General features: G+C 34.8%; 2 protein-coding genes across 3 annotated transcripts in view; one reads left to right on the top strand and one right to left on the bottom strand.

The window, feature by feature from the left end:
• Nucleotides 1-6,081, bottom strand: part of LOC149779307 (WD repeat-containing protein 75-like) — an 82,037-nt gene extending 75,956 nt beyond the window's left edge. For both annotated transcript variants that reach the window (XM_089939926.1, XM_089939925.1), the window contains exons 1-2: nt 5,967-6,081; nt 2,594-2,723 (exon numbers count right to left, since the gene is read on the bottom strand). In XM_089939926.1, the coding sequence (XP_089796052.1) occupies nt 2,594-2,723; nt 5,967-6,073 (237 nt within the window). In that variant the 5' untranslated portion in view covers nt 6,074-6,081. The remainder of the gene's footprint in view (nt 1-2,593; nt 2,724-5,966) is intronic.
• A 104-nt stretch (nt 6,082-6,185) lies between these two features.
• Nucleotides 6,186-13,478, top strand: LOC149779310 (mitochondrial import receptor subunit TOM7 homolog). Its single transcript, XM_089939928.1, has 3 exons — nt 6,186-6,372; nt 8,980-9,028; nt 13,210-13,478. Exons 1-3 carry the CDS (start codon nt 6,270-6,272, stop codon nt 13,223-13,225), a joined length of 168 nt encoding a protein of 55 aa, XP_089796054.1. The 5' UTR covers nt 6,186-6,269; the 3' UTR covers nt 13,226-13,478.
• Nucleotides 13,479-13,850: the final 372 nt, after the last annotated feature.

Here is a 13,850-nt window from a genome sequence, read left to right on the forward strand (position 1 = left end):
AAATCTACTGCCCAAAATAATGACATACAGAGATGCTACCAGGATTTTGTTATATAAGGGGGGATATCCCCCCTTGTGACAAAAATAAGGGGGAAGTAGAACAAAATTCTGGCGATGAGGAAACGGCCGTACTTCATTATTTACATAACATTTCAATATCCATCTTTCTGTCTTCCTTATCCACCCTGTAAGACCCCCTATTCAAATCAAAATCTTTAAAAGATGTTGCCTCTAGTTGTATAAACATTAATCTCTTCATTGTTTCTCAGCTTAATTGGTGTCATATCTGGTGTTTCTTCTGTACTGAGAACACCCTTTCACAGCTCAAAGGTTTTTTTCTTGAATTAGCACTGTATTGACTACTATGCTAGATTTACCATTCCGTAATGCTGTTTATCAGGCTTTTAAGTAAATTAATGCCATAGTCTTCTTGTTTAATCAAATAAATATCTTCACTTTTTAATTTCTTTTTTAGATTCTTATTTATTAGATTTATAATAACCTTTATATTAGGGCTATGTAGTTTTGTAGCACATGATCTCGCTGGGCTGGACTGGGCTAACTTGTGACTAGAAAAGAAATGAAAAGTGCACTCAACTTTAAAATTGTTTGTATTTTAATTGGCTTGTTTGTCTGCTACCTTTTCTAAATTTAATCTCGAAATACTGCTGAAATGAGGGGTTGACCATCATGCCGTCTGTTTTGGTCCATCCAGCAAGTACATCGGACTTGAATTTAATGCCATTTTTTGGTTCAAAATCACTTCCACAAAATATGTCCAGCTCCTATAATCTGATATTTTCTAACTTTAAAAATAAATTCATTACTATGATCAGCCAGTACTTGCTGAACTAAAGCATCATTTATAGATGAACAACACTGGTAATCGGCCATTATTGGTCTTCTCTATAGCCTGTACTATAAACATGCATTTTTAAAACGTCCTTTATGCAAGGTTCAAACTTCGACACAATGCTTATTAAAGGGCCCAATGTGCCAATCAAATTTAGATTGCCAACCATTCATGTTAAGCCAAGAAACCAGATATCAACAGTTATGACAAAATACATGTCACGACAAGCGCTTCAATATTTTTGCCATTTATACAAATGCTTTAAGGGCAAGTAGCTGAATAAAGTTGTATGCTGCGCAGAGTACATTTTCATATGTGTGACTTGAAATTAATTTGTAGGAGTTCTTGCGCATCACTGCTTTTTCAAAGTGCACAACTTCATACAAATTTTATGTGAATCATGTGACTGTGTGCCCTGGGAGCATCTCTGTGACATAAAACTTCATGGTGCAACCAACTTAGTACCAAAAACATAGGTACTGCATTAATGCTGGTTCTGTTATGACAGTGATCTTTAACTAAGTAACAGACAAGAGCGATAACCGAGAATTTTTATATAATTTAATAAATTATTTCCCTAGAGAACCCTACTGTGGCCTAAGTGGTTAAAACATCTGCCTTAGATGCAGAAGGGCATAGCTTCAAACTCCTGCTAAGTCATAAAAAAGACTTATAGAAATGGCACTAGCATCTTCCTTGCTAGACGCTCAGCTTTAAGAGGTTATTGTTAGAACTGGTTGGCCTGGTGTCAGGATAATTTAACTGGGTGTGACAGTATGCTACATGTTTGTGGCATGATACTGCAGTGCTAAACATACTATAAACTGCCACACTGCAGACATCGTAGTGAGGTGTCTACAATTTTTTTTAAGCTATCTTAAAACATAAATCACACACACACACACACACACATTTCCCTAGAATATAACATGAAAATTTAACATGAACAGTATTGTGAATTAGATCCCAATTCTGAATGAATTCTAGTAGTATTCAGAGTGAATTCCAATCTTGAAATTGCTGATGTACCAACAGCCTGGAAGTGTTTATATACTAACAATTTTGATGTATCAGAATGATATAATCCAAAATGTCTTTAAATGAATTTTCACAATAACTGCAAACCATGATTCAGTCCTAAGGTCAAAGAGCATCTTGTAATTCCAACTAATAATTTAAATATATAAATCATCTCAAATTAAACTGATAGGAATGAATAATTGTAATAGAAACAACCCTTATAAAGAAACCTAAGATGCAATTAGAGGACCTGGATGCGGATCAAAAGTTCATTTCCAGAACATTCTAAGTTGTCAACTAGATCAGGTCTATTTCTACAATTTTGGTAAATATCATGGCATGCAGCAGGTACACCAGGAAATCCTGAGAGGAAAAACAATGTCCTGAACTCCAATCCAAGTAAACATGTTTACCTCCAAATAATAATAATCTTATTATCTAATCTACAATCATAGACAAAAATTAGCTATCAAATATGCTGTTTATAAAAAAAAGACATTAGTCAGGTAGGCCCAATCCCTTATCCTCAATTATGGACAAAGGTCAATCACAAAATAAAAATTAAATATACATAACAGGTCTGTGAATGAATTTCAAACTTTTTTGTGAATAACATATAATTATGAAGTTTGTCAGACCTTGATCATACTGGAAAGTGTTTCTGTTCTTGTACTAGTTAGAACCTTGATTTGCTGACTCAAATTGAAAATGACTACTCACCTGCAGCCTATTCTTCGGGTTGATTATCAGGCCTGTTACTTGACCTTCATGCCCTCTAAGCTCCCTGATACATTCTCCACTTGATGTGCTGAACACTTTGACCACACAGCCGAAGCCACAAAACAAACATCTGAAGAAATACATAAATCCTTTAATCTACATTGCAAAATCTTTTAAAGAATTCATATTAAAATCATTGAAAAATACCTAATGTTATAGAGAAAACTGTTGCAACATCCACTGCTTCCAGTTGTGTGTCTTTCACTACCACTTTATATTTGGCACATTTTGCATGAGATTCCAAAGCACTTTGACCCATGTACATCACATTAAATATTTTACGACAAATAAATGTCTACATTTTTATGTAGCCATTCTTTAATTCTCAATTTTGGTGCCATGATTCTTAGAATTTTGTCTTGCTCACCATCTCTGCATCCAGGCATGTGTATAGTTATATAACTGCATCGTTGAAAATCAAACGGTTACTGAAAAAAATCAAAAGTCTCATTTGAGACAATGTTAAAATCTTTTTTTGTTGCAGCAGTTTTCATTTTCAAGTGTTTCCTAACAGAACTCCTGGATTATATTAAAACTTATCCTTTTTCAAGGCTTTCCAAAATGCCATGGTATGCAAGGTTTTCAAGGATAACTAGGGACACTGATTACTAGTGAGTGGCCCGATAGTCCATGAGATCAACACGCCAATGCTCCAGCAAAAAATATGCCAAGCACCACTGGTCTCTGGCACCAGCAACATGAAGAAAAAAAAAGAAGCAGCAAACAACTTGTTCGGCTATAGTTCTAATATAAGTACGCCTAACTCATGCACCAGGTATTAACACTGACCTATTTGTAACAATGGAGCAACAGTGCATAATTCGGACCCAGCCTACTATCATCAATTTTGAACATGTTCCTTAAATATACTGAAAGAAATTAAATATACCTCTTATTTAATATAAATGCTGCATATCTCTGTAGAAGTGTGTGTAAAATATCATTTACCATTTTTATCCAATATTTTCTTTCAAATCTTCTGCAATATTAGTTTAACTGATAACTAATTCTGTTGACTGCCTCATTTTTTTCACGTCATATAAGGACAGTGCTGCCATATTGGTAAATGTAAACAGACTGTAGAAAACATGGTGTGCATTGAATAATGTATCACAGTGTGCATTGAATAATGTATCACAGTGTGCATTGAATAATGTATCACAGTGTGCATTGAATAATGTATCACAGAACATCTATATATGGCACTGCAATCTTATTTAGAAAAGAAATGGTCAAGTTATCTGTCATGGTAGACAAGTATGGTTAGCATAAACATACTAATACAACTTAACTGATTTAGGCTTAATAACTTTATCACTAGCCAAATTTCCAGAAAGAAAAAAAAAGTTACTCTAATTAGGGAGATTTTAACTAGCCATCTTTTTGTCTTTGACAATAGTTTTATTTACTCTGTTTTAAGGTATAGGGTCAGATTGTAGCTTCAACCACACTGCGGCTATGACATCATTGGATGTTGGTCAGGTGAAATGCCAAAACCATAATTTAAACATTTTCACCAAGAACACCAAGCTATCTTTAACGTAACATGTTTTGATGACAACTAACAGTGTAACAAAAGGAAAATTTTCAAAAATATCACACACAACTGGCAACCAATAATGACGCTTTCCTACAAAGTAAAGTTATGCTTTTATCAGACTTTACTTACCCTGATGTCTTTTCTCTAATAAATTTAAATTCTCACAAAAGTAACTGACCTGATGCAAGTTTCGTTGGCCTACATTTCAGTTGGCTGGAAAGCGATGAAAGCCAGGAATGCCGAAATCAGGCCAAGTTGAAATATTATTCTTTAACAAATGAATAAAAATATATTATGCCTAGTGTAACTGTAAGCAACGTTTTGTTTCGTTCAAGAAACATATCCTCCACATGAATCTACTTAGACATAGTTCAGCATACCTCAACTACCATCACATAAGAATAAATTAAAATGTATGTAAACGGAACATGAAAATGTGTCCATTTGCTAGTGTCATATTTTCATTCCATCAGAATAAAGACAGCACAGTAAGCATATTAATTACACATAAATTAGTGGAAGCGTGTCAATATAGGCTGCCAAATGTCTGAGATATTCCTGAAACTTTGATTACTCATAACCGACACCAGAACATGCGATACATGCCTGTTATTTGGATAGTAAGACATAGCACTACATCAAAAACATGTGATATGTCTTACATTGTAGGACTACTAGTCCTACATGTAAGACACAGCACATGTTGATTTTGTTCAGGTGCTATGTCTTATTATCCAAATGACGGCCTTGTATAGTGTGTTCCGATGTCATTGACATCGGAATGAGTAGTCAAAGTTTCAGGAATATCTCACACATCTGGCAGCATATATAGACACTCTTTCACTAATTTATGTGTAATTAATATACTTACTGTGCTGTCTTTATCCTGGCGGAATGTTGCTTTACAGTTCCAATAGGCATATTATATTTTTATTTGTTTCGTTAAGAATAATATTTCCACTTAACCCGATTTCGGCATTCCTGGCTTTCATCGCTTTCCAGTCAATTGAAATGTAGGCCAATGAAACTTGAAACCAGGTCCATTTCTTTTGTGAGAATTTGAATTTTGTAGAGAAAAGGCATCAGAGTAAGTAAAGTCTGACTAAAACAATTATTACCTTACTATTCTAGAAAAGCGCCATTATTTTAGTTGCCAGTTGTGTGATATTCCTGAAAATTTGACTTTCGTTATGATGTTAGTCGACATCAAAACACACTACACAGTTTTGTTAGTTAGGCAGTAAGAACCTGATGCCCAAAACATAAATATCAGCGTCAGGTCTTACATGTAGGACTACCTGACACCAGGTGACCAGTCCTAGCACTAACCTCTTAATGTTGAGTACCAATCGAGGCAGCTGTTAGTACCATTTTAAAAAGTCTTTGGTATGACTTTGCCGGGATTCGAACCAGCGACCTCCCGCATCCGAGGCGGACGCTTTACCACTAGGCCACTGGAGCGGTCCCTGTTAATATGTTAAGTCCGTTAAGCATGAAAGGTGCAGAGAATGCCAGCGTTAGGGCAATCTGGTCACATTCTGGTTATAGTTAGAAACTATAAATCAATGAAAGTAACTAAGTTCTGTGCATTTTTTATCACATTAAAGATTACCGTTATTGAAATCGGTACAAACAAACGGAGGGAGGAGGGGTATAATCATACAATACAAAGCAGAACGAAACAGGCCTCTTACTTGAGGTTCAAGAAAAATGCTCAATTTTTGCAACACTTGCTATTTGTCTCAATCAGATAAATTTAAATCGAAATATTACTTTGAGTCAAAGGAAAATGAAGGTTTTGTCTTCACTAAACTTGCGCCAGACTTTAAAACGATTTTCACTTGTTCTTCGTCCAGCGTGCTACTCATGGAGGTAGCCATCTTGCAATGTTGTCAGTGTCTGCGCGTGCGTAACGATTGCAAATATGTTAAAAAGGTTTTCATTGGAGAATCCATTGAAATCAGAATTAATCTCACCAATGAAGTAAGCCTTAATAAATATTCTCAACTGTGTGTGATTCCGGTTTATACTATTGTACAAGGACGGTCGTGTTCACGATATTACAAAGGAAACAAAATGGTTAAAATGAGTGTTGCAATGAAGAATAGAGTTTCTACTGTCTTGTCACTGTGTAGAGTATCATTTCAGTTTGGTTTTGTACCACTGATTTTATATCTAGGTATAATACTTTGGCAAATCATTTTGTAACCTATTTTCGCGATCATTTTATATGTTGAATTTAGCTTGTAAACATTTTGTAACTTTAAGTTCATATTTGTACTTGGTGTATGCTTGCTACTTAACGTAATATAGCAATTCCATATGGCAAAAAGATGGATCACTTCAGCATATTCAGACGTTACGGCAGTTGGTAATGTACAATTCAGTTCATTTTTCCACGGTACCGATCGACATGGACCTGATCGCGCCCGCTTAATATGCAAGAACAAAGTGCTGATTGAAATACTATCAGTTGGCCAGTGAGAAGGTAGTATTCCATTCAGTGCGCTGTTTTTGCATATTAAGCGGGCGCGATCAGGTACATGTCGAGCAGTACCGTGGGGAAATGATTTGGCATTCCTTAAAGGTATGATATTAAGTCAAACTTTTGATAGGGATACACATTCGAATGCCTGAGCTAAACATCGGTACCAAATTTATTATGCTACGCGAAATGTGGCTTGATGTTTAGAGTTTAACACCACTTTTCAGCACATGATAGGCTATACATGGCGTCCAGTATGGTGGAGGAAGAACCCGGGGAAACCCCAGAAAGAACCACCGACCCACGAGAAGCTACTGGCAAGCTATCTCACATTCCCATATTGGCTGAATCCGAGACTCGAACCCACGCAGACAGGTGAGACAGCAGTGATCCGTAATGGAGAGCGCTTTAGACCACTCGGCCACTCTGAGCCCCCGAAATGTGGCTTGAAATAACATTGTTTATTCTTAAATGAGTCGCGTGGGAAAGGAGAGAGGTGTCCTCCCTTGTAGTTTTGTTATAGTACATGTATGACAGGTAAATTTTAAGCAATGATACGAGCCCCTGTGAGTTCAGGTGGGTGGGGAATGATAGCATGAGTGTGAAGAAATGGGATACAATTAAGGCAATAGTGATACCCCATTATTTTAATTTAAGTATCCTGCAACATTTAGCAGTGAGATTGATGAAAGAATTAATGAAAATGTAAAATAACATATCTTTCTGTGTAGAAATTTGGATGTGTACTGCACTATTGAGTTAGCATGTAATGAAAAAGAAATGTCACTAGCACTTATGAATATTCCATTCAGTGGCAAAGAGAAGTGGGTTTTGTATGGAAATTGTGAACCTGAGCTGTTTGTTTCCAGATACTGTTTGCAAATAAAATGGATTGTTGTCAGTCCAGAACAACCATGACTAGCTTTTTCAAAAAAAAGGCAAGGACGCCTGTAAAAGCCATAAGCAGCATTTTATGATGATGATACTGACACAACTGTACACATATTTCAGTAATAATAATAATAATACAATTTTCATGGATCCAGATGGATAAACATTACATATTTTCAAAGCTGTGCGCAGAATAGGCCGATATATCGCTAGTCATTAAAACATGGGGGTGGTATCCTGTGTGTCCAAAATTAATATTATTTTGAACAGAATATTCTGGTGACAATTGCCTCTTTTCAAATGGTAAGCATTGCAGTATTTTATTTTCATCAATCAGTTGAATTCGGTAAGTATATTGCTTCAATAATGGAAATGAAACCTTAGGTTGAAATGCCAGACAGCATTGTACAAACATATTTACTTCCTTCACAAGGTCAATGACATTAGTTATGATTTGTAATTTTTATACTTAACAGACTGGAAGCTTGGATATAAAATTACCATGGAATCTATTGTTACATAGCAAATCCTTTGCTCATATTGACAAACCAACCTGACACAGCATTGTTATATCATACTCCGCTTATGCTGATGTCTGGCATTAGTATTGTATGCTGTAAAATAACCAAAATAGTCATGCTACCTGACTAGCTACAATCGACCACCTCTGACAGCAGGAACAGGAATGATGACTACAATTGACTAGATGAGGCAATATTTTTATCGTTCTGAAAAATGTACCAGAAATAAAATAGTTTTGCTGAAACTTAAAAAGAGACTGATTACCTTTAAACCACTGATCGTTCTGTATATATACTAAGCAAATGAAGAAAAAAATCATGTCTCAGTCATTGTTCTCCAATTATTTGATGTTGCTGCAGCAATAATAAATGGGCATTCAAAGGGTATTGCTGTTCAGACTCCTGTTTTGTTGGAGTTCTTGGAGTAAATTTAATCCGTCTTAAGATAAGGCTGCAATGTTGAGCTAAATTTGGAAATTTCCAGTTAGATTGATTTGTACACCAGTATATGAGTAGTTCTCCAGAATTGGTGACTGCTATGATAGATACAATACATGTATGTACCTAATGCATAGTGTGGTGTGCGACACCAGAGTTTTGTAAATCTGCTCTGACTTGACTGGCTCATTATAATCTCATTCCTTCTTTGAGATATGGATAGAGGGGATGAGGGTGAGGGAAGTTTGGACCAGAAGTCTAATCTGATTTGTAAGGATGCAGTATGGGTTTTTTATTTGTCATAATCCAATTCCCATTTGTTATGCAAAGAGAGTAAGAGTGGCCAGGCCTTTTTATCTTTCAACCATTTGATATCTGTTACTGTGCCGTAATGCACGGTATGTTTTACAAAGAGAACTTTGCTTATATGTATTTTGTTTCATTTCTTCAGGTTTTAAGAAAGGGGCAGAAGAAGGTATGCCAGAATTAACAATCTTCAGGTAATTCATTCATCTTTATTTATACACAACTGCTGTTGCTGACGGTATATGAAGGTAGAATTTTATTGATCTGTAATGCAATCCATAACAAATTCATAAGTGATCTAAAAAAGTGAAATATATTTTTTATTGCTTGTTTACCTAGGGAGTCTTGTAATATTTTGTTAAAGAAGTGAACAAGATAAAACATAGACTATGTAAAGTTTTTGATGGAACAACTTTAAGCGCACTAAATCACCTGAATGGAACAACTTTAAGCCCACTAAATCACCTGAATGGAACAACTTTAAGCCCACTAAATCACCTGAATGGAACAACTTTAAGCCCACTAAATCACCTGAATGGAGCAACTTTAAGCACACTAAATCACCTGAATGGAACAACTTTAAGCCCACTAAATCACCTGAATGGAACAACTTTAAGCCCACTAAATCACCTGAATGGAGCAACTTTAAGCCCACTAAATCACCTGAATGGAACAACTTTAAGCCCACTAAATCACCTGATATTCAAACTTCTACACTCAGTATAATCATACTATAACAATTATGAATAGTCACATTGCTCACAACATTAGTATTTCTGTTCATTACTATTTGGATGCAGAACAAGATGGTGTGTAATATGGCAAAACATGGTGTTGAACTACGTTCATCTTAACAATGTCTGCAAATCCTTTACATATCAGCCATTGTATCAATATTTAAATAATGTAACTTAGACACTTGCCTATACAATTTTCATTTTGAGAGAATTATTTTGAGGTAGTTTTAGTTCCAACATTCAAGGAAACAAATAAGTGCATGTTGTTGCTTTTCATTACCCCTCATAAAAAGCCCCTCCCCCTTCCCTTTTTCTGCACGAATATGGTGTTATAAAAGGGGTTACCTTTTTACTGGTTATCATACATATGAGAATAATAATTACAGATAAAGTATGAAAGGTGTATATAATTTTTAGATATTTATTATTTTCGTTTGAAAATAATAAGAATGCTATGTAATTAAACTTATTTCAATGTTATTTAAAATAATTGTGAATAATCATCAATCGTGGTCCAAAAACTAACTTTTCAGTCAAATCAGGGCAATCAGGGCACCAAGGTATGGAGAACTATCACTGTCCGTTGATTCCATTTTCTGACATAATTACATTTTCTTCTTATTGAGAGCTATGGATGCCTGACAAAATTGTCCACTTTTTGAAATAAATATAATTCATCAATTGTAATATTGTCAAGCCAAGACTAGAACCCATGCAGATAGAGATGAGATGCAAGTGATCTCTAACTGTAAGACCCCAAAAATATGTTTCCTTTTGGCCTACAGCCTATATTTTTTGTTGCTGACCCTAGCTCTTTTTCCACCCTACCAGGGTAAAAAAAAATTTAAAAAAATTAAAATGATGTTTTCTTATTTAAAAAATCATGAAATTGATTTGTACATCTGATTGAGCTGGTATAACCCTAGTACTTGGTGTGCTTAGTAATCATTATAACATTTATAATGTTAAACACTCTCCATACCTACCTACACAAATTCTAAAACCAGTACAATAGGAAACACAATTTTGTAGAGGGGTGGGGGGGGGACAAGTACCTTAAGCCATTGGCCTCATGGGAGCCAGAACTGTTTGAGTGATCTGAGTACCCTGGCAAATATTTTTAACGTAACTGCATTTCCTGAGTAGTATGTATGTTTAAATGGAACAGCCCTTATCTCTTTGTATTTGACTAAAACATTATTGGCATGTTGGAACAAATATCAGTGTTACAGTTTTTGTACAAATAAACTGGCTAATGGTCACTTTAGAGTGGTATAATGAGGGGACTACTGTATGTCAAGGAATGCTTTTGGTCCTACTGAGATGGCAGGCAGACAAGAAAGAGAAAGAGACCCTCATTCATTTGACTTGGAACCTCTCAGAAAAGTATACAGGATTGCTTAAATCTAATTTTGGGGCACAATTAGATGACAGTGTTTTCCATGCAGCTTGACAGAAGTGGGTCGAGTCATTCAATACTAAAGTAGACAAAGAAAAAGGAAGGATTTTATAACTTTGTAAACACCAATGAATATTCAGATTGTATCTGAATACATTCAATAAATATTAGAAACTTGGTATTTGTTTCAGCTCTGAAGTTTGGTTTGACTCCATTATTAAAGTACAAATCTTTAGTACCAATAATCAGTGGCTTCCATATAGACAGCTACATGGTACTGGTGTGCATAATGTGAGTTCAAAGGTCAAAGTTACAGATCATCAGAATAAAGGAAAGAGGGATTTCATCAGTGGAAAATTCCACCCGTAATGGCAGCCAAAGTGTCTATACATGGTGTGTTGGTATCAGCCTGCTGATTAGTTTTGTATTAACAGCAGGGGTCCTGAAATTCTGATGGCTGTTATCAGACAGTTTTCTTGAAGATGAACATACCAGCCTGTTATTTGTGAAACTGTTGATAAATACATTGATTTATTCCAGTTGTTAAATGTGTAACAGAAAGAAAAACATAATATATTAAATTGTTAAATATACCCAAAAATTTGTTAGTTTTGGTTCTGTATTAACTTTGACTTCATTTGTAGCATCATCCTTCTGTACTACAGTTTTCTGTCAAACTGTTTATTTATCAAAATGATTTATTTACTTAGAAAGCTACCCACTGGAATTTCACTCAACATTATACCGCTTATTCTTTTAAAAATTATTGATTTTTTTTCTACAACAAGCAGGCTCGCTACAGTCCAAAAAAATGAACAAAAAAGTGATGAGAATTTTTGTATGACAGTAAAATTTGATTGCTGTGTCTTCAGAAGACGTGTTTGAGTTTGACGGTGAAGGTTTTTATTGTTAGTAGTATCATTTTGGCCAGTCTAACATTGTTGCTCCTGGGTTCAGCCTCCAGGTGAGGTCCAAGAATCAACATTAAATTTATCCCATATAAATTATACAGAACCAATCTGTCATTGCCACTCCTTCTTCTGGGTTCTTCACCAAGGTGAAATCCTAGGGTCTACATTATCACATATAGCCCTTCTGTCATTATCACTGCTGTATTTGGCTTCGGTCTTTGGAGGGTAGGGAAGAAAGAGGTCAAGAATTAAAATGGGGACACATTTTAGTTCAAATGTTTCTGGCAATAACATGTTTTCAGCATTTATATTTCCCTAACCATTAAGCACTTTGCCTCATACTTCAAATTTAGCAGCATCTTCTACACGCCTTCTGTGAGCACCACTTCTTCACCAGGCTGCTATTCCAGGGTGGTGACACGGAGTCAAGAATTATATTGGTGACACATTTTTGTAAATATTTTCTTTACTTGTATTTTCATAACCAATTCACTACTGACCGTAATGATTTTCCTAATAAATTTCAGTTGGTCATGAGGTAAGTACATGTATGTAGGTCACCTATGTTACCAGGGCAACACAGTTGTTTTTCACCTACTACTTGTCCAGGATAAGTGACTTAGGTAAAGTGACTTGTCAAGACCAATTTCTTATTACTCCCATTATTGTCTAACATACATACATATATATATATATATATATATATATATATATATATATATATATATATATATATATATATATATATATATATATATATATATATATCGTACTGCGAATTTCTGGAACTTTGAGACCACTCCACGACCTATGCTTTGTTACTGGAAATTTTAGGCGAAAAAAGAGTGCAAAATAAAATCACAGAAATTAATGTTAGCAAGAAAAGCAGGAACTAGTTTTATTATTTATCATTTTCATTCAGATTTATCACTTTCATTCGTCATTTTACATCCCTACATTTCAAATTGAAATATCAAAATCACTGACGGCAAAGCTAAGATGATGTTGAAATTTCCATCTCAGGGTCTGTGTATTGTATAGAATGTTTTTTTTCTTTCTTTTAAGTAAATAAGCTGGTTTAGAATGAATAATTTTCATGTGTTTGACTTGAAACCACATTATAATTTATTCTGATCAGCAAAAACTAAATTTCAGTAAAATACATTTATTGGCAATAATAAAACATGTAACCAGAGATGTATAGCAAGCCCAAAAATTCAGGTGTGGCGGCAGTATATTGAGAGACATAACAATGAGGAATGAATGTAATATCAATGATTGATTATAAATTTTTATTGCTTGTGCAACAATAATTCTTTCTATTTCAGTTTGTTTTGGCAATAATCTGGCATCTGCTGCCTATGGCTTCACTTCATCAGGAATGGGCATGAATGCTGTACTGTGATAGACAACTAAAAGGACATTTACTCTGGACTTATTGTGAATAGATTCTCATTTTAGAAATACATGTCTTGTTAAAAGTGTACAATGTTCTCTTTTGTCAGTTTTAGTGAATTTTGAAATAACAGTCATGAAATTGTTTTGAGTGAATTCTTTGAAATGTCTTTTCACAGAAATAAATAAGAGTTCCCACTTTCATGTTAGTTTTTCTTTTGTATAACATCAATTATTTCTTGGCGGGCCCATATAAAGTTACCTAAGTCAATTTGGTGTTGTAACATCTGTTCAGAAAAAGATATTAACAAGAACTGCATCAAGTTCAAGTTTAGTTTTGATTTTTTTTCTTACAAAGTAAATTATTATTGCCTTTTTTTGGACTTGGTGCTATGTCATTTCCTGTTGGACAGAGCTTTCTTTACTTGTACCACATTGGTAGGGGCAATGCATGTTGTATGGACATTTATTTTGCTTTTGTTATCTAGTTCTGGTACTATATTTAAAATATATCTTTTTCTTATATGCCCTTAGCCAAATTTTTGAAAATGTATTAAGCTGGTGATATGGTTTT

The sequence above is a fragment of the Sinohyriopsis cumingii genome, chromosome 17, assembly GCF_028554795.1.
Source record: "Sinohyriopsis cumingii isolate HCF-2022 chromosome 17, ASM2855479v2, whole genome shotgun sequence".
Taxonomy (NCBI): domain Eukaryota; kingdom Metazoa; phylum Mollusca; class Bivalvia; order Unionida; family Unionidae; genus Sinohyriopsis; species Sinohyriopsis cumingii.

Coding starts and splice junctions, on each gene's coding strand:
- LOC149779310 (XM_089939928.1), top strand. CDS start 6,270: ATGGTTAAAATGAGTGTTGCAATGAAGAATAGAGTTTCTACTGTCTTG. Junction 6,373..8,979: donor ACCACTGATTTTATATCTAG/GTATAATACTTT, acceptor TCATTTCTTCAG/GTTTTAAGAAAGGGGCAGAA.